Source organism: Stenella coeruleoalba, assembly GCF_951394435.1.
Source record: "Stenella coeruleoalba genome assembly, chromosome: 14".
NCBI lineage: Eukaryota > Metazoa > Chordata > Mammalia > Artiodactyla > Delphinidae > Stenella > Stenella coeruleoalba.
This window is the reverse complement of record NC_137160.1, coordinates 82,147,586-82,171,993: the sequence shown is the minus strand read 5'-3', so window position 1 is coordinate 82,171,993 and position 24,408 is coordinate 82,147,586. Positions and strand designations below refer to the sequence as shown.

At 45.3% G+C, this 24,408-nt stretch overlaps 2 protein-coding genes across 3 annotated transcripts; one reads left to right on the top strand and one right to left on the bottom strand.

Annotated features, from left to right (window-relative positions):
* Nucleotides 1–476: 476 nt before the first annotated feature.
* On the bottom strand, nucleotides 477–24,185 carry PSMD9 (proteasome 26S subunit, non-ATPase 9). Of its 2 annotated transcripts, none has more exons than XM_079942432.1 (6): nucleotides 23,986–24,185; nucleotides 19,829–19,931; nucleotides 15,740–15,951; nucleotides 13,574–13,675; nucleotides 2,045–2,133; nucleotides 477–1,724 (listed from the first exon to the last, which is right to left on the bottom strand). In XM_079942432.1, the coding sequence occupies exons 1-6, from the start codon at nucleotides 24,121–24,123 to the stop codon at nucleotides 1,697–1,699; spliced, it is 672 nt and encodes a 223-aa protein (XP_079798558.1). In that variant the 5' UTR covers nucleotides 24,124–24,185; the 3' UTR covers nucleotides 477–1,696. The 2 variants fall into 2 exon arrangements, with proteins under 2 accessions (XP_079798558.1, XP_079798559.1); XM_079942433.1 differs by having other exon boundaries at nucleotides 19,829–19,928; nucleotides 23,986–24,184.
* On the top strand, nucleotides 9,948–10,877 carry LOC307197091 (large ribosomal subunit protein eL6-like). The gene has a single exon (XM_079942687.1). It carries the CDS (start codon nucleotides 9,988–9,990, stop codon nucleotides 10,840–10,842), a length of 855 nt encoding a protein of 284 aa, XP_079798813.1. The 5' UTR covers nucleotides 9,948–9,987; the 3' UTR covers nucleotides 10,843–10,877.
* Nucleotides 24,186–24,408: the final 223 nt, after the last annotated feature.

The following is a 24,408-nucleotide window of genomic DNA, read 5'->3' as shown; positions in this document are numbered from 1 at the left end:
AATCCTAGCAACTTTGACTTTCTGAAGACTTGACAAAGTTATGTGAAGAAGTACGAACGGTTTGATAAAATTCTCTTTGTCAAAAGCAAACTGAATTTCCCGGTCTCATTGGTGCAGCACACAGCTGTCCTCCCCACCTCCTCGCCCGGGCACTAGATGTTGTACAGAAAATTTTAGCCAGCTGGGATTAAATGTTTCATAGGTTACGTTATCTTATCACATAACGTTTCTGCCAAACCAGTTTGTTAAATCTGTTAGGATGATTCCACCTCCAAGTGTCTCTCCACTAGAACCTCACAAAAGACAGCCCACCTGCGTGGCCATCCTGAGGTTTCTGAAGCGGGGGGGGGGGGGGGGGGGGGCTTGCAGGAAACCAGCCAAAGGCACTGATGCAGAAGACTCTCTGCTGCTATCATTTTAGGAGGATGTGAATGAGTCTCTCCATCCCCACCCCACCCTCATACCCCAATGCTGGTTGCTGCATTTGCATGCATCTCAAAAAAATAAAAGGGATTCCTGGATGGGGCAAGCTGTGTTTATTATAGTCTAGGGCTTATAAAAGACTGGAAAACACGTGGAATTAGAAAAACAATTTAAACACTGGTAAACACAGCACGTCTGTGGCTACAAAGGGGGAAATCCACGTGGACATTCGGCTAGAGTACATGGTGTTTGGGGGCAGACACTCAACAGGAAGGCTTTCCAGCCGAGCACGAGCACCCATGGCTGGAAGGACACCCAGTACTGACTCCCGTCAGGGCGAGCTGATATCTGCATCTAAGCCAAGCAAATCCAGGCCTGAAGAACCCAAGCATGCCTCAGGAGAATGTGCCAGATGCCCTCTGAAACAGAAAGTGGTCTGCAAGAACTGTGGAAATAAAACACTGTGATACGGTGAAGAGAGAAAAAAAGTAAAGCACGGAGGCACTAGGAATCACTGAAACTCACTTTGCCATGTTAAAGAGAGAAAATAAAAGGAAGGAAGGAAGGAGGAATCAGCATTTGCAAGAAGACAGCTCTGCACACACTGCTGGTTCCCATCAGCAATGTCAACACACCTTAGCAGTCTACAAAAGTGCTGATCCGAGGGCAGGCCCAGGAGACTCAATTATCCTGTATCCAGAGCAGCAATGCCGCAGTGCAAACGCAGGTGCAGCCTGAGCGTCTGGGACCCCCATTCACTAAAGGATGACGTCCCAGAGATGTTGCTGGTCAAATCTTGACTTCGGTACAATTGTTAGTTTGTTCTGCCCAACTTTCCTGAGGCTGATCTAACTCCCACCTGAGCTTTGGTTTGAGAAGTTCATAGGAAATTCAGCTGGGGTGATAACATGCTCATATCAACACTGTAAAACTGTTTATTTGGGGGAAAAAAAAACAAAATTTCTAGAAGCATAAAGTCACATCAGCACCTACCAGAATAACTCCCGCCCACCTGCTCACAATCTAGAGGATTCCCATGTAGGGCCGTGGCCTAATTTGCAAAAGATGCTAAACACAAATCTAGTTTTTAACAATGCGTTAATCCCAAGAGATCACACTGGGAGGCCACAGCGTTTCCACCACCTAGAAGTTCAGGCTCCCAGCCTCTTCCAGATCCTTGAGCTTCAGGAAGAGAAGAGAAGGAGGAAATGCCCACTAGACCCAAGTCTGGGGCAAGGGAATATGCTTTCCTGTTTCTGTTCCCCAGGGACAATCATCTTTGCAAAGGAATAATGTTGCAGCTGGAAGGAAAAAAAAGGAACAGTGTAAGTTTGTGGCTCCATTCAGGAAGATCAGAAGTGAGCCGTCCTGAGCTTTTCACCTACATGCTTTCATTCTTTCAAAGCAAACGTCCAGTTAATAAAAGAACCAGAGCGACCAGGGCTCCCTCCACCTCCATACCTGGAATCTCATTCCCGCCACAAGGACTTATCATGAGTTGCTACAGGCAGTCTGGAAATTCCCTTCATTTCCCCACGACCCCACCTCCTGCCCGCAGCTTTGTGTCTAGCAAGCATGCAGTGCACGCTGCAGTGTGAATGAACGGACACGGATACTTTACCCCAGCAGTCCTTTTCCCGCCCAGCGTGTCGGCACGAGTCTAAGCTGGTATTTCTCCCCTCTGCGGATCACTGTCACATTCAGGGGCTTCTGAAAGGAAAATGAGCTCATTTTATGTTCAACCTCCTTAGTACTCAAAGAGATTCAGACTAGAATGCTGAGATACTGTCTTTTTTTTTTTTTTTTTTTTTTGGCCGCGCAGCATGTGGGATCTTAGTTGCCCCACCAGGGATCAAACCCACACCCCCTGCAGTGCAGGCGTGGAGTCTCTTAACCACTGGACCTCCAGGGAAGTCCCACCCACCAGACTGGTAGTAAGGATGCTTATTTTAGGCATAATTCCTACAACTGGTGAGAATGTGGAGGACGTGGCACTCTGGGGGCAGGCAGTGGGGCTACAGATTTGGTACCTTCTTCCTGGAAGAACACAACTGCCCCCAGCAACAACAAAGCATCTTTAGAAGGTGCATATAAGATATATTCTGCAAAAGTACAAGATGATATATGAACAAAGCATTTATCCCAGGACTGTTTATAAATTTCAAAAGCTGAAAACACCCAAAATATCCCTCAATAAGGTATTGGTCAAATACAGTATAGTGAATAGCAGTTTGTTTAGTAAAAACAAAACAAAACCAGCAAAGTATGAATCCATTTGAATATATGTCCTAAAAGGTCGTATGTGTTGTGAATCAAGTATACTTCAATTTAAAAATAATAATTTAAAAATAAATAATAAAAATAATAATAAAAGCTCTAAAAATTCAATAAATAAATAAATAGACATAGGACTTCCCTGGTGGCGCAGTGGTTAAGAATCCTCCTGCCAATGCAGGGGACATGGGTTTGAGCCCTGGTCCGGAAACATCCCACATGCCGCGGAGCTACTGAGCCCGCGTGCTAAAACTACTGAAGCCCGCACACCTAGAGCCCGTGCTCTGCAACAAAAGAAGCCAATGCAATGGGAAGCCCGCGCACCGCAACAAAGAGTAGCCCCCATTCGCCGCAACTAGAGGAAGCCGGCGCGAAGCAACAAAGACCCAATGCAGCCAAAAATAATATTAATTAATTAATTAATCTAAATAAATAAATAGACATATGTGTTGCTTGGTGCATACAAAGTTTTCTGGAAGATAAACTGTTAACAGTGGTTACTTCCAGAAAGAAGCACTAGCAGTTTGGAGTAAGAGAAGAAGACATTTACTTTTTTATCTTTCTGTACCATTATTTCTTCTTTACTATGCGTACGTATTACCTTAACAAAAAAATTAAAGTAGGTACAATATATACCAAAGAAAATTACAAGTTAAAACAAGATTCATCAAATTTTAAAACTTCTGTACATCAAAGGACACTGTCAACATAGTGAAAAAGCAACCCACAGAATGGGAGAAAATATCTGCAAATCATATATCTGATAAGGGATTAATATCCAGAATATATAAAGAATTCAACAGCAACAACAAACAACCCAATTAAAAAATGAGCAAAGAACTTAAACATTTCTCCAAAAAAGATATACAAATGGCCAATAAGCACATGAATAGATGGCCTACATCACTCATCATTAGAGAAATGCAAATTAAAACCACAATGAGATATCACCTTATACCCATTAGGATGGCTATTATCAAAAAAAACAAAGGGGGGCTTCCCTGGTGGCGCAGTGGTTGAGAGTCCACCTGCCGATGCAGGGGACACGGGTTCGTGCCCTGGTCCGGGAAGATCCCACATGCTGCGGAGCAGCTGGGCCTGTGAGCCATGGCCACTGAGCCTGCGCGTCCAGAGCCTGTACTCCGCAACGGGAGAGGCCACAGCAGTGAGAGGCCCACGTACCGCAAAAAAAAAAAAAAAAGAAGAAGAAAAAAAGAAAATAATAGGAGTCAGTGAGGATGTAGAGAAATCGTAACCCTTATACACCGCTGGTGGGAGTGTAAAATGGTGCAGCCACTATGGAAAACAGCATGACTATTCCTCAAAAAACTGAAAATAGGGCTTCCCTGGTGGTGCAGTGGTTAAGAATCTGCCTGCCAATGCAGGGCACACGAGTTCGAGCCCTGGTCCAGGAAGATCCCACATGCCACAGAGCAACTAAGACCACGCGCCACAACTACTGAGCCTGCGCTCTAGAGCCTGCGAGCCACAACTACTGAAGCCCGCGAGCCTAGAGCCCGCGCTCCGCAACAGAAGCCACCGCAATGAGAAGGCCGCACGCTGCAATGAAGAGTAGCCCCCGCTCGCTGCAACTAGAGAAAGCCCGCGCACAGCAACAAAGACCCACCACAGCCAAAATAAATAAATAAATAAATCTTTTAAGAGATTGAAGATAGAATAACCGTATCAACCTGCAATTAAACATATGGGTATATAACCAAAGAACTGAAAGCAGGGACTTGAACACATAATTTGTATGCCCATTTCATAGTAGCATTATTCACCAAAATGGTGAATAGCATTATAGCCAAAAGGTAGAAGCAACCCAAGTGGCCATCAATGGATTACAGGATAAACAAAATGTAGTATATACACACAGCAGAATATTATTCAGCCTTTTTTTTAAATATAAATTTATTTATTTTTGGTTGCATTGGGTCTTCGTTGCTGCACGCGGGCTTTCTCCAGTTGTGGTGAGCGGGGGCTACTCCTTGTTGCAGTGCGCAGGCTTCTCATTGGGTTGGCTTCTCTTGTTGCGAAGCACGGGCTCTAGGTGTGCGGGCTTCAGTAGTTGTAGCACGCGGGCTCAGTAGCTCTGCGGCATGTGGGATCTTCCCGGACCAGGGCTCAAACCCATGTCCCCTGCATTGGCAGGCGGATGCCCAACCACTGCGCCACCAGGGAAGTCCCTATCATTCAGCCTTAAAAAGGAAATTCTGACACATGTAACAACCTGGATGGACCATGAAGACGTTATGCTAAGTGAAACACATGAGTCACAAAAGGACAAATATAGTGTGATTCCACTTAGAGGGCTGTATATAGAGCAGTCACATTCACAGAGACAGAAAGTAGATTAGTGGTTGCCAGAACCTTGGGGAGATGGGAATGACTAGTTAGTGTTTAATGGGTAGAGTTTCAGTTTGGGAAGATGAAAAAGTTCTAGGGACAGTGGTGGAGATGGCTGCCGAACAATGTGAATGTACTTAATGCCACTTAAAAATGGTAAATTCTATGTTATGTACATTTTACCGTAATTTTAAAAAATTAAGGCAGATCTATCAATGGGATCTCTGAATCAGAAAAAATAAAGCATGATGAAAAACAAAAAAAGACACCATTTTCCACCTCAATTGTCACAGGATAAAAGACTGACAGTAACACAGTTGGGGAGGGTCAAGGAATAAGCACTCACATACACTACTGGAGAGAACATGAACTAACGCAAGCTTCTGGGAGGACACCGTGACGACACCTATCAAATCGGTAAATGTGCATTGCCTTTAACCCAGTAATTCCACTTCTAGAAATCTGACAGAAACCCTCACACAAGATAAGAATATTCACGACACCACTATTTGTGGTGGCCAAATATTGGCAATGGCTTAAATGTCCAGGTTGGGGGTCTGGTTAAACGAACGAAGAGAAACCAAGCCAGGGAACGTGGTACATTGTGTACCGATACACGTGTACCAACATGGAAATCCCTTCAAAGGGAGAAACATCGAGAACGGTACATAGAGCAGGTCTTCTTTGTGACTTCTTTTTCAAAAAGCAATCACTGTAGACATACACATCCACACCCAGAAAATGTGTGAGAGCTTCACTGATGTGCTTCCAGTTCTGGAAATGATGGCCCTGGGAGAGCTAGAAATCCAGAGGGTTTCTACCTATGGCACGTCCTAGATGTCTTTCTGATTTGCCCACTTGCACCTCCAGCCCATTCGTCAAAGACACCATCATCTCCTGACCTGGCTGCTAAAACTCTGTCAGCCCTCCAATCAGCTCTCTACCTGGCCTCTGGAGAAATCTTTTCAAGGCACGAAGCTGCTTACAGCTGTTATTCTCCAGCTTGGAAGAAGCTCTCTACTGCTGCTTGGGAACATTGAAGAAGGGCCCTGCCTCCTCCCCTCTCCCCCTCTTCCTTGCTCTGGGTTCCAATCAGCCTTCTCTGATCCTCTCACCTCAGGGCCTTGACCCTGCTGGTGGGCTCCTCTCCCTGCCAGTCTCGATAAACTTCAATACACTTAGAGGCCACGTCTTCAGGAACACTCTCCTTCAACCCCAAACTACATCAGAACCCCACTATTTGCTCTCCTAGCCCCCTTGAACTGTCCCTTCATAGCACTCACTGGAGTGTACAATTACACATCTGTGATTATTTGATTAATGCTCATCTCCCCCACTAAAATGTTCCCACGGACCCTTGGTTGACCTGTTTTGTTCCCTGTTGTAGCGCCTGCACCTTGCCCAGGACTCAGAGCAGGGAAGGTACTACAAGGGAGGGAGAAATCCAGGACTTTTATTCTTACTTGAAATACGTTCGCATTGTGTGAGTTTTTTTCACAATAAAAACACATTATTTTTATTATTGAAATATAATTCATATACAATAAATTCACCATTTTAAAGTATATATTCAGAGACTTGTCCAACCATCACCACTAACTAATTTCAGAGCATATTTCCATCACCCAAAAAGAAACCCCATACCCATTAGCAATCACTCCCCATTCCCTCCTCCCCCAGCCCCTGGCAACCACCAGTCTGCTTTCTGTCTCTGCTTTCTGTGCATTTGCCTATTCTGGACATTTCGGAATTCTAAAATATGTGGCCCTTTCTGGGACTTCCCTGGTGGCACAGTGGTTAAGAATCCCACAGGTTCAATCCCTGGTCAGTGAAGATCCCACATGCCGCGGAGCAACTAAGCCCGTGCGCCACAACTACTGAGCCTGCGCTCTAGACCCCGTGAGCCACAACTACTGAGCCCACATGCCACATTACTGAAGCCCACACGTGCTCCACAACGAGAAGCCACCGCAACGAGAAGCCTGTGCACCACAGCGAAGAGTAGCCCCTGCTCGCCACAACTAGAGAAAGCCCGCGTGTAGCAATGAAGACCCAACGCAGCCAAAAATAAATAAATTAAATAAATAAATTTAAATAAATTAATTAATTAAATATGTGGCCCTTTCTGTTCGGCTTCTTTCACTTACCAGAAGTCCTTTGAAGGTTCGTTAATGTTATAGCATATCGGTACACCAATCCTTTTTATGGCTGAATGAAATACACATTCTTTTTATAATAAAGAAAAATTATTTTAATTTAAGGGTTTTTTCCTTTGAAAGTATATGCATTCCAGAAACTCACCTTTAGAAAATTATCTAAGGAAACAGAGCTTTGTCTACAAGAGTGTTAATTTTCAGGTTCCCATAAAATTGGAAAGTACCTAAAAGTCTAACAATAGAATGCTGTGGGGTTTTAAAAAACTTTTTTTAATTCATAGAGCAGAGACCATAAAAACCCAGACCCCTTATTCTCAAGCTGGGCTCTGGTTCCAGGAGCACCCCGGGCCCTGAGGGCGTGAGGTCCCCCCACCCCCTCTAGCTTATCCCAGCAGCTCAGCTTTTATCTGTTTGATATTTTGGAATTCCCCAGGAAATTTCACTTGAAGAAAAGGTTCTGTTGTTAGAAAACATTCAAAAAAAAAAGAAAACGTTCAATGACTACTTTTGTAAAGAAGGCCTTATACAGTGTTATTAACTATAGTCACCACACTGTGCATTCTGGTATACGGTAATACTCTATGCATATCTGACAGCGGCTACAGAGTAAATCTTCAAAGTCTTCATCACAAGAAAAAAATGTGTAACTATGTATGGTGACAGATGTTAACTAGCCTTACTGTGGCAATCATTTCCCAATATATGCAAATATTGAATTACTATGTTGTACACCTGAAACTAATATCATGTTATTTGTCAGTTATACCTCAGTTTTTTTTAAAAAAAAAAAAAGGATCTGTAGGCCTATAAAGAGCCTAAGAATATATTTAACTGGAAAAGACAAATTAAAAACCAGTGGCTATTATGAGTAATCACCAGTGGCTATTATGAGTAATCACCAAAAACTGGAAAACAACCTAAATGCCCCACACTGGGAAATGGATGAAGAGTCTGGGGCTCATTACACAGTGGAGCACTACTCAGCAGTGAAAAGGGATGAACTACAGATGCACGTGACCATGTGGAAGAACGGCAGATTCATGACACTGGGTGAAAGTAGCCAGACTTAAAGGGCTTTATACTCTGCAGTTTCACTTATATGACATTCTGGAAAAGGTAAAGCTACAGGGATGGAGCACAGATCAGTGATTTCCGGGCGGTGGGGGTGCAGAGAGGGCTTACCTACAAAAGCATGAGATCATTTCGGGCTGTAGAACTGCTCTGTATCTTCATGTGGTGACATTTACATAACTACATACAGTTGACAAAATTCACAGTACTGGACACTGAACAGGGGGAATGTTGCTGTGGGTCAATTAGACCTTAATGAAAGCAACCAGTAGCTCTGTGTGCTGATGTATGAAGGACACACAGTTGGAAAGTGGCTGCCTTTGGAGGACAGGAAATGCACCTGGAGGAGAGGGAGGTTTTTCATTCCATGTTCTTTGGTTCTGTTTTTACCATGTGTTTGTATTACCTCTACCAGGAAAAAAAAAAAAAGACGTATTTACAAAGCAAACCACTAACAATGAGCCCAGACAACTACAAAGTTTAAAAGTATGTGCAGCAAGGTACCCAAGAGACGTGAGTAAACTATGACACACTAGCAAGCTGGGGGTGGGGTGGGGAGGAAGGAGAGAAAAACTGAGACTTTGGGTAAACATAACAGAATGAACCTACATCTGCATCATCTCTAGAAATCTCACTAAAATGATGACTGGACAGTAAAGAGGTAACAAAGGTACCATGCCACAAGGTTAAACTCTTTGAAATTCCTTCCTTCCAAAGCTAAAGCCTAATTCCCCTCCCTTTGAGTGGTGGCTGGACTTCGTCGCTTCTAACGAATAAAGTGGAAGTGAGAGTGTGAATCTTCAGAGACTGAGTCAGAGCAGGTGCTGCTGACTCCTCTCTGCTCTCACTTGGACCGCCCATTCTTGGGGAGGTCAGCCACCACGCTGTGGGGCATTCAAGCAGCACTGTGGAGAGGCCCTTGTGATGAGGAACTGAAGCCTCCTGCCAACAGCCATGTGAGTGAGGGATCTTGGAAACAGATTCTCTAACCTCAGTCAAGCCCTCAGATGACTATGGCCTCCGCTTATATCCTGACCACAACCTCATGAGAGACCCTGAGCCCAAACCACCCAGCTACATGGCTCCTGGACGCTGCCTGACCGCCCAAACTGTATAAGATAATAAATGCTTGATGCTTCGAGCTGTTAAAGCTCTAGGGTGATTTCTCACTCACCAATAGACAAATAATACACCCTTTATAGCCAGGGGTTAAAGGGAAGCAGAGCAGGAACAAATGGATTTGTTCCGGGGAACCCAGAAAGGCTCCAAACAAACAGATCAAAGAAACAGAATAAAGAATTGCACACATAAGAATTATAGAACAGAGGTGGCAATATAAATGAGTGGGTAAAGTACTAACTTTTCAATAAATGGTGTTGGGACAACTACTGTCCATTTGGGGAAAAAAATTAAGTTTGGTGCCCTGCCTCACACCATTCAGAAAAACTAATTTCAGATAAGCTATAAACCCAAGAGAAATGAAAACATATGACCACACACAAACTTACACAGAATGTTCACAGAAGTATGACCCTATAACAATAGCGAAAAAGTGGCAACAACCTAAATATTCATCAACTGATGAATGGATAAATAAAATATGGTCTATCCATACAACGGGATATTATTCGGTCATAAAAAAGAACGAAGTCCTGGGATCCCCTGGTGGCGCAGCGATTAAGAATCTGCCTGCCCTTTTTTCCCATCTTGCAAGATGGTGGGTGAAAAGGCTGAGAAGCCAGATACTAAGGAGAAAAAACCTGAAGCCAAGAAGGCTGATGCTGGTGGCAAGGTTAAAAAGGTGAAGCAGGGGAAGCAGGGGAAGCCCCACTGCAGCCGAAACCCTGTCCTGGTCAGAGGAATTGGCAGATATTCCCTATCGGCTATGTATTCCAGAAAGGCCTCGTACAAGAGGAAGTATTCAGCAGCTAAATCCAAGGTTGAAAAGAAAAAGAAGGTGAAGCTTCTTGCTACTGTCACAAAACCAGTTGGTGGTGACAAGAATGGTGGTACCCGGGTGGTTAAACTTCGCAAAATGCCTAGGTATTATCCTACTGAAGATGTGCCTCGAAAGCTGTTGAGTCACGGCAAAAAACCCTTCAGTAAGCACGTGAGAAAACCGCGCGCTAGCATCACTCCTGGGACCATTCTGATTATCCTCACTGGGCGCCACAAAGGCAAGAGGGTCATTTTCCTGAAGCAGCTGAGCAGTGGCTTGCTACTTGTGACTGGGCCTCTGTCCTTCAATCGAGTTCCTCTGTGGAGAACACACCAGAAATTTGTCATTGCCACTTCCACCAAAATTGAAATCAGTGGTGTGAAAATCCCAGAACATCTCACTGATGCTTACTTCAAGAAGAAGAAACTGCGTAAGTCCAGGCACCAGGAAGGTGAGATCTTCTACACAGAGAGAGAGAAATACGAGATTACAGAGCAGCGGAAGGTTGATCAGAAAGCTGTGGACTCACAAATTCTGCAAAGAATCAAAGCTGTTCCTCAACTCCAGGGCTACCTCCGCTCTGTGTTCGCTCTTACAAACAGAATTTATCCTCACAAAGTAGTGTTCTAAACTTCTTACAAAGAACCTAATTAAATAATTCGGTCCATTAAAAAAAAAAAAAAAAGAATCCGCCTTCCAATGCAGGGGACACGGGATGGAGCCCTGGTCCAGGAAGATCGCACATGCCGCGGAGCAACTAAGCCTGTGTGCCCCAACTACTGAGCCTGCGTTCTAGAGCCCGCGAGCCACAACTACTGAGCCCGTGTTCTAGAGCCCGCAAGCCACAACTACTGAGCCCGCATGCCGCAACTACTTTAGCCTTCATGCCTAGAGCCCATGGTCTGCAACAAGAGAAGCCACCGCAATGAGAAGCCCGCACACCGCAACGAAGAGCAGCCCTCGCTCACCGCAACTAGAGAAAGCCTGCGCGCAGCAAGGAAGACACAAACCCAAAAATAAATACATAAGTAAATAAATTTATTTTTTAAAAAAAGGAATGAGTTCCTGACACATGCTACAACATGGATGAATCCTGAAAACACTATGCTAAGTGAAAGTAGTCATAAAATATCACATATTGTATGATCCCATTTATATGAAATGTCCAGAATAAGCAAGTCCATAGAGGCAGAAAGTAGTTTAGTGGTTGCCAGGGGCTGGTATATATGGGGGGAATAGGGAGTGACTGCTAACAGGTACAAGGCTTTTTGAGGTGATGAAAATGTTCTAAAATTGATTGTGGTGATGGGTGCACAACTCCATGAATAGACTAAAAACGACTGGATTATGCACTTTAAATGGATGACCTATAAGGTATGCGAATTGTACGTCAATTAAACTGTTATAAAAAACAATAATAGGGAATTCCCTGGCAGTCCAGTTGTTAGGACTCCAAGCTTCCACTGTAGGGGGGCCCAGGCTTGATCCCTGGCCAGGGAACTAAGATCCTGCAAGCTGCACGGTGTGGCCAAAAAAATAATAATAAAAATAAAAGATACATTCCAGACGGATTAAAGAAAAGCTAAAGACAAAAGTACTAGAAGAATTTCTTTAAGAAGACACAAAATGCCAAAGCCGTAAAGCAAAAAACTGATGAATTTGACAAAATCAAAATTCTAAACTTCCACATAAGTACAGACTTGATGAAGGTGTCAGTCAGTGCAGAAATGAGGGCCTGACCTCTAGCAGGGCGCCAACACTGGCCAACTGTTTCTTGGCCCGATGCCTGCCTTCTGATGAGTTACACATGGATGAGCAGTGTGGCCAAGTGGGGGCTGTGTGGGTGCAAGACAAACCAAGAATTGTCGGTTGAACTGAAGATTTCATTTGGGAACCAAAAACTTTAGTAATTTCTCTGTACTTTGAGCCCCATATTTCTCCTGCAAAGTATGGATCTTTGCCAAAAAAAGGTTTGGTTGGGGTTACATTACTGAGAAACAAGATGAGATGGTTACGTGGAAGTGTTTTTTAATGGCATATTCTGCCAGAAACTAGAAGGCTGCAGCCTGTTTTGAATTTCAACTTTTATTATATCTTTAAGGAATGAAATTATCAAAAGGCACACAAATCAAGTTCTAATATACTACTGTTTGAACAGCACTACACTATTATGCACTGTACTGTATTTCTTTATTTTAATCCTCAGGGATGGTTTTGGCAGCAAAGAGCCCTATAATATTAATAAATTTAACAAAATGGATATCTAAGTGAATTAAAAAAAGAAACTTTCAAGTAATCAAAGTTACCATAAAGAAAGTTAAAAGAAAAGGAGCTAATCAGGAGAGACATGTGCAATGTATAAACAGGCAAAGATTTAATATATAGAATATAGAAAGAGTTCCTACAAATCAATTTTTAAAAAGGACAAATAACCCAATAGAAAATAAGTGGGGAAAAAAGACTAACAGACAATTCATAGAAATGGTACTCAATCTCACTGGTAGTCAGGAAAATACAAATTAAAACAAGATGGCATTTTGGCAAAGTTATTAAAAGATCAATAATAGAGTACTGCTGATGATATGATACACAGTTGACCCTTGAACAACATGGGTTTGAACTGCTTAGTTTCGCTTACATGTGAATTTTTTTCAATAAATACAGTACTGCACAATCCGTGGATACGGAGGGCCAACCACGGGACTTGAGCATCTACAGACTCTGGTATCTGCACTGGTCCTGAAACCAATCCCCCGTGGATACTGAGGGACGACTGGACTCACATACTGTTGGTCAGGGTACAAATACATAAAACTTTTTCAAATTACCTATTAAAATCTTAAGTGTGCATTTGCTGAGAGCTTGTAATTCTACTTCCAGGTGTGCACAGTTGTGAACAAGTATGCACGACTATTCACACCGGCATAAAACTGGAAATGAACAAGACGTCCACTGATAAGGCAGCGGGTGGACAAACTTCTATCCATTCATACCATGGAGTGCTATGCAGCAGTGAAAAAGAGCGAGGTGTGTGCCCAGATGAAAAGATGTCTAAGAAACCTTGTTAAATGAAAACGGGGATAGGAAGCAGGAGAGGGGTATTTTAGACAGGGTGGCTGGAAAGGTCTCACTGAGAAGGTGGCATTTGTACAAGAGGAGGGAGGGAAGGAAGGAAGGTGAGGGGGTAAGGGAAGAAGATTAGCATTCTAGGCAGAGGGAACAGCAAATGCGAAAGCCCCGAGCGGGGACTGTGCCTGAGAAACGGCACTCTGAGGGCAGCTGTCAGAGGCCCCGGCCACGTTTCCTGGCCCCGGCAATTCCAGGGTTACTGGTCAGATGCCACGTAATACCTCCAACTCACCCCCTCACTGTGCTGGACCACAGTGCCAATGTTCTGCAGCGACTGGAAGTTTTGGGTGTTCACAGAGCCAAACTCCACTATCTTGTCATCCACTTGCAGACCCTAAAGAGAGAAGGGAAAACAGAAAATCAGGCTAGAGGTTAAATGTTCTTCTGGTGTTCTTTACCCTCCCATACGTTCCCAATTTAATAAGCGTGTTTTCTACAGGGGAGAACGGCAGGCACGATGCAAAGAGGCTGGGATTTAGATACCTCGGGCAGGGAGGGATGGTGGATAACTGGGCCACCTCCTCCGGGGGTTCCTCCAGGGGCAGATCTAATAAAAGGTGGCCAGGTCTACCCAGTGTCTGAGAAAAGCTGGCAGTTGTATAGGCCTGGAGGAAAATGGGGAAAAGCTCTCTGGGGTCTGACCCAGGTTTGGGGGCAAGTAGAGGCAGGCCCATCTGGCCTATTTTGTTCAGGGGTCAGAATTTAGATGCATTGGCCCTAAAAGCCCCCAGGCAAGCAGCCACGGGCACAACACTGACCCAGAACTAGAGTGATCCTGTCACTCTAAGAGCACAGATCACAATTCACCCATCCCTTCAACAAATACTCGTCGCAGGCTGACGACAGCTCTGTGCCAGATGCTGTGCACACAGTGGTGAATAAAACAGAGCTTGTGTGTAACCTGCAGTCTTGTGATCACTAAAGACGACTGGCAGGACCCAGGTCCACCTTCTAGAAACTGTGCGTCCTGGCACAAGGTACTTCAGGTCTTTGAGGCTTTTCCTCATGGGTGAAATGGGGTAGATTAGTACCTACCCCAGAGAACAGCTGTGGGATTAAATATTACATGCAGGCCCACATACACCAAGGGGGGAAAGTGGTGGGGGATGGTGCGATGAATTGGGAGATTGGGATTGACATGTATCCACTAATAAGTATAAAATGGATAACTAAGAAGAACCTGCTGTATAAATAATAAATAAACAAAATAAAATTCAAAAAAAGACTAGACTAAGGCTGAACAACAACAAAATGCAGGTACACATAAAAATTTGTACATCATGTTCACGGTAGCATTCTTCATAATGGCCAAAAAATGGGAACTGAGGAATGGATAAACAAAGCGTGGTCTATCCAGACAGCACATTAAACTCAGCAGTAAAAAGGAATGAACATGAGGGAGGGATAAATTGGGACATTGGGACTGACACATACACACTACTATATATAAAATAGATAACTAATAATAAACTTCTATATAGCACAGGGAACTGTACTCAATACTCTGTAATGGCCTACATGGGGAAAGAATCTTAAAAAAAAGAAAATAAGAGTGGATACATGTACGTGTGTATACGTATAACTGATTCACTTTGCTGTACACCTGAAACTAACACAACACTGTAAATCAACTATACTCCAATAAAAAAAATTTTTTAAATAAAAAGTAAAAATTTTTTAAAAAATTAAAAAAGGAATGAAGTTGAGATACATGCTCCAACATGGCTGGACCTTGAGAACATGATACTAAAAGGAAGAAGCCAGTCATAGAGGACCACATATTATATGATTCCATTTACACATATATGACATGTCCAAAATAAGCAAGTTCAGAGAGACAGAAAGCAGACCGGTGGTTGCCAGGGGCTGAGGGGATGGGGTGGTTGAGGCGTAATGGCAAATGGACACTGGGCTTCTTTTTGGGATAACGAAAATATTCTAAAATTGACTGTTAATACACTAAAAGCTACTGAATCATATATGTACCTTAAAAGGGTTAAAGTTATGGTATGTGAATTATATCCCAATAAAGCTGTTAAAACTTCTCTAAAGACACCAGGGAAGCTATAACTCACTTGGCAGGATACGTGGTGCTAAGCAAGGGCTCAGCAAGTGGCAGCTACTGTTGTCATTCTCGTGTCCATTACTCAACGCCCAGCTAAAATCGGCCCTGAGAAGAGAGCCTCTTTCCCTCTCCGGGGTCACCCTGTGTCCCAGGGTCTCTCTGCAGCTAGTTGAGTGGGCAGCAGGGGCTGACTCCTGCTGGGCTGCAGCGGGCCTTCATCGGCGTCTGCTGCACTGGTGACAGCGTGGGTCTGTCTGTCCATAGCCTCCCACCCCCACCCCCGCCCCAAGGCACCCTTGGGGTGTGGATTTACGGGGCCAGGCCCTGGCTTACTGCGATGCTGGCAGGGGAGCCGGGGCTGATGCTGTTCACTATGGCGAAGGCCTGAGCCGGGCTGAGGTCCTGGCTCTGGCCCAGGCCATGGCTCATGGCCTCCCTGTGGGCCTCGGCCAGGTCCCGGGCCTGCTTCTCCTTGTCGCGAGCATGCAGCTGGTGCAGGGCCTCCTCCACCTGCTTCATCACCGCCTTGTGATCGTTCTGCAAGCCTGGAGGAGAGCACCGTGTCAGGGGCCGAGAAGACAGCTGAGGACACAAGACCCACACGTTCATTCACTGACTATTCAACGAGCACTTATTATATGCCAGACGTTGTGCTAGAAGCTGAGGACCTATCTGTGAACACGACAGAGGGGCTGCCCTCATGGAGCTTACAGTCCTGCAAGGAGAGCAGCTGTGGGACAAGTGATTGCAATGACACCTGATGACTTCAATGACTAGGAGATCAGGGAAGGCTCCCCAAAGGCAGCACCGTTTCAGCTGAGACCTGAAAGGTGAGCAGAAGGAGGGAACTGACCAGGTGAATCCATGGCCACAAACTCAAACGCTCACAAGGGGCAAACACGAGTAAAGCAGGCTGGGCTAAGAAGGCTTTCGCTTTTCTCGTAATGCCTCTAGAAGAAAAAATGATGCCAAGTCTACCAACACGTGACTGGTGATATTCAGTCTGGGAGAGGCAACAGGGAGCAAAGCTGGAAATTAGGAGTTTGGGGATGAAACCTTCGGATTTTTTTCAGTACTGACGGTCAACTCAGGATGTTGGGAAGGACTGTGTGGGCCAAGCAAGTCATCTCTGCAGGCCGGGCTACCAGAGTGGCTGGGAGCTGGGTTAACTTGTTTTTTAACCTAAAGACAACTTCCTCTACGGCTCTGGATTTGGCACCTCATTCAAGCCAGTTCCCTAGGACATCCCTGGTGGTCCAGTGGTTAAGACTTCACCTTCCAACGCAGGGGGTGCAGGTCTGATCCCTGCTCAGGGAGTTAAGATCCCACATGCCTCGTGGCCAAAAAACCAAAACATAAAACAAGCAATATTGTAACAAATTAAATAAAGACTTTTAAAAAATGGTCCACATCAAAAATAAAAAAAAACCTTAAAAGAAAAAAAAGCCAGTTCCCTGTGAAGAGTTCCAGAGGCCTGAACAAACCAGCACTGCCTGCCAATCCACATCTAGCATCCATAGGCCACAGACTTTCAGACTTTCCAGGCACCTTGGACTGTGGGCACGCAAGGCTACCTGACCTTGTTCCTCTGCTCCTGTCACTTTGGAGAACAGGTAAGGCCCTCAGGCATTACGAGCCTCTAGCACTCAACCCACTGGTGCAGACACGAGAAAGAGCCCAGACTTGAATAAATGAAGACATAAACCTGGGCAGGAAGACTTAAAATGGTGTCAGTGTATAATACACGGTCACTCTGACTGGAAAAGGTCCCCCAGGTGATAAGCTCCACGAGGACCCCAGAGCCTTCAGAGAGGCCTGGCACACAGTAAGTCTCAAGCTACTGCTGCTGGGTAAAGGAATGAATGACTTCATACACCATATACTGCAATTCTAATCAGAATTAAAAAAAATTTTTTCCTTGAACAAAATGTTTCCAAAGTACATTTCAAAAAACAAACTTGCAATTATAACAAATGCAACATATTAAGGGAAGATGCTAGTAATGGGGAAAACTAGGTACAGAGTATACCGGACCTCTCTGTGTTATTTTCCCAATTTTTCTGTAAATCTAAAACTGTTCTAAAAAATAAAGTTTATTTTTTAGGGCTTCCCTGGTGGCACAGCGTTTAAAGAATCCACCTGCTAATGCAGGGGACAGGGATTCGAGCCCTGGTCCGGGAAGATCCCACATGCTGTGGAGCAACTAAGCCTGTGTACCACAACTACTGAGCCTGAGCTCTGGAGCCCGAGAGCCACAACTACTGTAGCCTGCACGCCTAGAGCCCAAGCTCCGCAACAAGAGAAGCCACCGCAATGGGAAGCCCGCGCACCACAACGAAGAGTAGGCCCTGCTCACCACAACTAGAGAAAGCCACACGCAGCAACAAAGACCCAATGCAGCCAAAAATAAATAATAATTTTTTTTAAAAAGTCTATTTTTTAAATAAAATAAACTTGTGAGAACAGTTTTTCAAAAGAAGACCAATAAGCAATCACTCAAACAGACTCTTACGTATATTAAAGTCATTAAGATGGCATGATGTTAGCACCCAAAAAGAGAGATCAACGGAACAGAGCAAAAAGCCCAGAAAGAGACATAAGCACGTCTAAAGATTTAATACGCAATATTGTTAGTGTTTCAAATTAACGGAGAAAGAACAGACTAAATGGTGTTGTAACATCAGGCCAACCATTTGGAAAAAAATAAGTCGGTGCCCACCCTCACACTGTGGGCTAGGGCTTCTCAAATTTCTCCCAGAATCCTCCTAACTGGGGAGCAAGTGGACTGCTTCCCTGGGGCGTCCAAGGGTTTAGCCAAAAGCCCCAAATTTCCCTCCAGTCTGACTGTCTTAACACGGGTTTTCCCTACTCTGTATCTTCCTATTTGTTTTAATATTAAAATGGCATGCTTCTTTTCCCAACATCTTCAAGGAAAAGTGACGCTCTAAGAAGTCCTACGATCATAGTGTGACTTTGAGGAAACTTTGGCATCTTCAGCTGTGTCTCACCCCAGGGCTACCTGTACTCTCACTGAGAAACCTGGCCTTAGACCAAAGCACGCTGTATATAGAGTCAAGATTCACAGGTAAAACAGAAGTCATTAAGGGAGAAAGGTGGATGATAAATTCCCTTCTAATATGACTTTGTGGTAGAGACTGCTGGTTGCCTACCTGTGGCAGCGTGAAAAGTGGCCCCAAAGAGGTTCCCATCCAAATCCCCAGAACCTGTGAATTTGCTACTTTACATGGCAAAGGGGGCTTTGCAGGTGTGATTAAGTTAAGGGCCCTGAGATGGGGAGATTATCCAGGTGGTGGGCCCAACGTCATCACAACTGTCTTTATAAGTGAAAGAGGGAGGCAGGAGAGGGAGAGAAAGAGATGTGATGCCAAACCCAGAAGCTGGAGAGATGTGACTGCTGGCTTTGAAGATGGAAGGGGCTGCAGGTCAAGGAGTGTGGGCAGCTTCTAGAAGCTGGAAAAGACAAGGAAATGGATTCTCCCTAGAGCCTCCAGAAGGAACACAGCCCTGCTTGACACCTTGATTTTAGTCCAGTGAGACCCACTTGGATGTCTCATTTCCAGAACTATAATAAATTCGTGACGTTTTAAACCACTAAGTCTGTGATGATCTGTTACAGCAGAAACAGAAGACTAATAAACTACCCAATCTCTACTCTCTCTGTTCCTTGACAATAAATACATACGTATATACATACATACAATACATATACACACACATAAATAAGAGAGTTTATTTAGGATAGCAACATGCCCATTGTGGGGTACATTTCTTGCAGGCAGAGGAGCCTATGAGAGGAAAGCAGAAATTGATGCAGGGGGTGGGAGTGGGACTTGCAGGACAGATCCTTTACAGGAGGGGTGGCAGCTGGCATAGGAGCTTGTGCCCTTCCTACCTTCTTCCTTCCCTTTCTTCCTGCCTGGAACATGGACATGGTGACCCTGAAGATGGATGAATTGCCTAAGGATGGCAGAGCCTGAGTTTCTGATGACCAGCCCTGCGCTGCCTACCTCCAAATGTCTTTACTGAGGAACTGAGCTGTTTTCTGTTTGAGTGACCATAGTTAGGTCACTATCATTAATAGCTAAACGTATTTCCTAAGACGTAATTGATTTGATTGGGATCGTAAGCAATATCTGACTTGGGTTTCTGTTGTTATTGCAATAAAAGTTTCCGCAATGAAGCAAAGGCCCTAAAAACAAAATGAAAAATGAAACCATAAAGACAGACCCCTAGAGTCTAACCTGCCCCCTTAGTTCTCAGTCCCTCGATGGGGACAGTGAGATGATCCCATCAAGGCAGAAGCCAAGGAAGCAGATAATATGGAACACTGGCGATTCCTCTGTGTGCCTTAAACATCCCCTGCTGCAAGGTGGGGGAACATCCCCAGAGAGGGTCACTCACAGACGATGTTGTGCCTTGCAGTTCGGACCTGGTACAGGTCCACGTCTGCCCGGGGGTAGCCCTCGCAGTCCACCAGTGGCTCGTTCATCCCGATGCCTTTCTGCTGGAGGGAAGAAATGAGGTCAAAAAGATTTCACAGGTATGAAGTCCTCGGGCCTCTTTCCCCAGACTCCCGTCCTCTGCAGTCATAATAAAGGTGACAGTAACGAGAGAGGCCATATATTGATCACTTGGCACAGACCAGGTCCTTTCCCACATCCTCTCATGACTGCTCTCTGTGGTGGGCACCATTTTTTAACTGACTTTTAATAACACCAGTAATGCACGAATCCATTCTCCTTTTTTGAAGTTAGAGCAGTGCAGATAAAACTAAAGACTCCTTTGAGCATCACCCCCAAGGCCAGCCTCTTCCTCCACTCCTCCAAACCCTCCTTCCTATGGGCAGCTGACACCTGGCTGGTGGCCTTGGAAGCTGGAGGGGAGTAAAAACCTCAAAGAGCACCCAGCTGAGGCAGGACTTTGGTTCTTCTGAAAATAAAAAGAGATGTAAAGGGGCCTTCAAACAGGCTTTTCATCCCTGGAAGGAACACTGAACTGGAACCCCAGTTGCCATCTGGGAAGAGGAACGGGGAGGCTAGGGGACAGCAGAGGGAGAGAGACTTTCTATTATGTATCCTTTTGTAGATTTTGAATTTTGACCATGGCAATGTATTCCCTATGGAAAACAATACATTTGTTTTAATGTTTGTTTGTTTGTTGTTTCGGCTGTGCCGCGCAGCTTGTGGAATCTTAGTTCCCTGATCAGAGATTGAACCTGGGCCCTTGGCAGTGAAAGCGCAGAGTCCTAACCACTGGACCGCCAGGGAATTCCCTTGTTTTAATGTTTTAAAGTCTTTTCCTACATAAGTCAGAGCATGGTGCACAAAAGCAATGAAACATGTTATATGACATGTTTCAGGGATTTTCAGTCAGACTTTGATTTCAAGCTCAATTCTGCCACATACAATCTGGGTGACCTTGGTTAAGAGGTTCACCTCTCTGGGCCTCAGCTTCTTCAATTATAAAATGGGAATAACGGCACTTACCTCCCTTCCCACCTGCTCTGAGAATTAACGAGCTGACCTATGTAGGGTGCTTAGCACAGTGCCAGGCACATTCACAGAGTGGTGAACAGCGGCCCCCAAAAGATATGTCCAAGTCCTAAACCCCAGAACCTGTGAATGTGACCTTATTTGGAAAAAGGATCTTTGCAGATACAATTAAGTGAAGGATCAGCGAGAAGAGATCATCCTAGATTTAAGGTTGCCCCTAAGTCCAATGACGGGTATCCTGATAAAAGAAAGGAGGGGGAGATTTGGGACACAGGGACACAGAGAGAAGGCCACGTGAAGACAGAGGCAGGGACTGCAGTGATGCAGCTACAAGCCAAGGATGGCCAGCAGCCACCAGAATCTAGGAGAGAGGCATGCAACGGATCCTCCCTCAGAGCGCCCAGAAAAACTCAAACCTGCCAACACCTTGATGTCACACTTCTGGACTCCACAACTGTGAGAGAATAAATTTCTGTCGTTTTAAGCCACCAAGCTGTGGTAATTCGTTATGATGGCCCTAGGAAATTAATATACATAGAAAGTAATAGGTGATGGCTGTAATTATCAGCACGGAGACCAGCTGCCTAGTGTACACACGTGCTAGCGGGAGGGATTCCATTCGTGTCTGTACCTTTCTCTCTGAAAGTGTACACGGGGGAAGGATTCCATTCATGTCTGTCCCTTTCTCTCTGAAAGCCTCTGGGTTACACCTACTGTTCCCTGTTCACGGGGAAGGGGGTCTCGTATACTCTCTTAGCGCAGGACTCTCTATAGATACAGCATAAATGTGCCAGGGGCTAAATATCTGTATCTGCCTCATGCCTGCCCATGATGACTAAGAGTTGACTGGCCTCTCCAAGTCAATACCACATCAGACACTGCTTTCCAAAGTTGAGACTCACACCACTGGCAACTCACACACGGGGCATTAAATAACCCATTCCCTTTCTAATTATCTTCAACCCTTCAATAATCAGGGAGAAAGTCTCCATTTGGTGCTGGTCTTTATATCACCTCCAGATCACTTGTTATCTTTGGTCCTCTCCATTTTTTTTTTTTTTTTTGCGGTACGCGGGCCTCTCACTGTTGTGGCCTCTCCCGTTGCGGAGCACAGGCTCCGGACGCGCAGGCTCAGCGGCCATGGCTCACAGGCCCAGCCGCTCCGCGGCACGTGGGATCCTCCCGGACCGGGGCACGAACCCGCGTCCGCTGCATCGGCAGGCGGACTCTCAACCACTGCGCCACCAGGGAAGCCCTCCATTTTGTTTTTAACAGCTTTATCAAGATATAATTCACACACCATACAACCCACTCATTTAAAGTGTACAATTCAATGGTTTTTAGAATATTCACAGAGTTATGAAACCATCACCACAATCAATTTTAGAACATTTCCATCACCATCCAAAAAGAAACCCAAGACCCACTAGCAGTCACTCCCATTCCCCCCTCCCCTCAGCCCCTGGCAACTACTAATCTATCTTCTGTCTATGGATTTACCTATTCTGGATATTTTATATAAATGGAATTATAAAATGTGTGGTTTTTTGTGATGCTCTTCTTTCACTTAGCATAACGTTTTCAAGATTCATGCACTTCTGTAGCCATGTGCCAGCACTTCATTCCTTTTTATTGGCTAATATCCCGTTGTATGGATAGACCACATTTCAGCTATCCATTTATCAGGTGACAGAGAGTTGGAGGGATCACCTTGACATACACTTTTATATTTAAGGAAAGAGAGTCTCATTTTTTCATATGCTGTGAAGTTATAAGATTTCCTTTAAAAATAAAACTATCTAAGTAAAAAAAGTGAGGCAACTTAAAGAAAAATATCAAGGGAGTAACAACAGTACAGGACGTATACAGATAGAGCATATCCTGCCTGCAGTAGCAAAGTAACTAAGGTGTGAGAAGTTGCTGGCACAACACTTGAAAGCACAGATTCTGGGTTCAACAGGCATAAGATCTGAATCCCACTTTGTGACTCTGAACAAGTGACTTCCCCTTTCTGAACCTCAGGGTAACAAACCAACTTCACAGAGTAGTTGAGAGGATTCCACGATATAACACATACATAAACCGGCCCACTTCAGGCACATAGTCAGCGCCCAGTAAAATGGTACCCTGACCTCCATATGATACTTCATCTTACTCCCATCACCTAAAATGCATTCCATCCGCCCTACATAGAATGTAATTCATTTACTCTTCCCCGGTAAATTGATCTGTGGTTTTATACTAGGTGGCTTAAGAAAAACTGTATCCGTTTTGGAGCCAGTGGGGTGTGGCTAGCTAAGAACTAGCCCCACCACTGCCACTTCCAACCTACCTGACCCTAGGCAAGGATTTTCCCCACTCTGGGCCTCAGTTTCCTCCTTATACAATAAGGATAACGAGCCTTTCCTGTCATTCAAAGCTGGGTTCTTAGACCAGTGCCATCAGCATCGCTGGGAATTTGCTAGAAATGCCGTAGCTGCTCCCACACATCTGTCCGCCAACAGAATCTGAATTTTAACAAGCTCTCCAGGTGATTCGAATACACACTAAAGCTTAAAAAGCTCTGAGGTAAAGTGGTTAGTAAAGCACAGGACATCTGGTAACCGTTCAACAAGGACTGATGATAGAGGTGATTATCACCCTGCCTCTGCAAACTTATTGGCCCTGTGACTTGAGGCAGGTTTAAGTAATGCCTCTGTTGCCTCATCCCTAAAATGGGGGAAATGACAGAACTCACCTCAAAATGTTGTTGGGAGGATTAAACGAGTTAACCAATGTCAAGCGCTTAACAACTGCGCCCAGCACCCAACAAGAATTCCACAAATACCTGCTAGAACATCAATTCTAACTGTTCCTAGTTATTCACGTTATTTGCCTCACTGTCTGCTGCCCACAGAGGCCACAACTGCTGCGCCTTGGGCCTCCCAGGGAGGGAGAGACCCACAGCTGAGAGCTCAAGCGGAGGCCGCCCTGGTCTCTCAGTCCCCGCCCCGGGTCTGGGGGCCGGGTTGGGAAGGCCTCCGGGCGCCTCCCACGCCCGCCCGGAAGCCCCGTGCCCACACTCACGCTCTCCAGCACGTCATAATTGGCTTTGATTTGCGCCTCGATCTCCTCCTTGCGCCGTATCAGTTCCTGTATGTAACTGGCAGTCACCCCGCTGGCCTCCGGGGAGCCTCCGCTCTCCCTCGTTTCCTTCTCCGACATCGTGAACCTCGGCCCGGGAGCCCTAACTGCGGGTTTCCCGACCGCGGACGCCCGAGGAGACTGTGCCTACGGCTCCGCCCGCGGGCCAAAACACCGCGGCCTTTCGCGGGAGCCTGGAAAAGCGAGGGGCGTGGTTTGTCGGCGGGGCGTGGTCACCGGAAGCCCCACAATGCGGGAACACGCGGTCCTGTGGTGACTCGTGGAGGGGAGGTATAAAGACGGAAGGATTCCCTGTCGCACCCAAGCACTGGCAGCGACCAGGACATGATGAACTCTTCCTAGTTA

What these genes read in the sequence shown, in the direction of transcription:
- PSMD9 (XM_079942432.1), bottom strand. Translation starts at nt 24,123, where the DNA reads ATGTCGGAGAAGGAAACGAGGGAGAGCGGAGGCTCCCCGGAGGCCAGC. An exon ending in GCTCCCCTGCCAGCATCGCA is followed by an intron (nt 13,676 to 15,739) that starts GTAAGCCAGGGC and finishes TTCTCTCTTTAG; the next exon opens with GGTCTGCAAGTGGATGACAA. An exon ending in GCGGGAAAAGGACTGCTGGG is followed by an intron (nt 1,725 to 2,044) that starts GTAAAGTATCCG and finishes TTTTCCTTCCAG; the next exon opens with CTGCAACATTATTCCTTTGC.
- LOC307197091 (XM_079942687.1), top strand. Translation starts at nt 9,988, where the DNA reads ATGGTGGGTGAAAAGGCTGAGAAGCCAGATACTAAGGAGAAAAAACCT.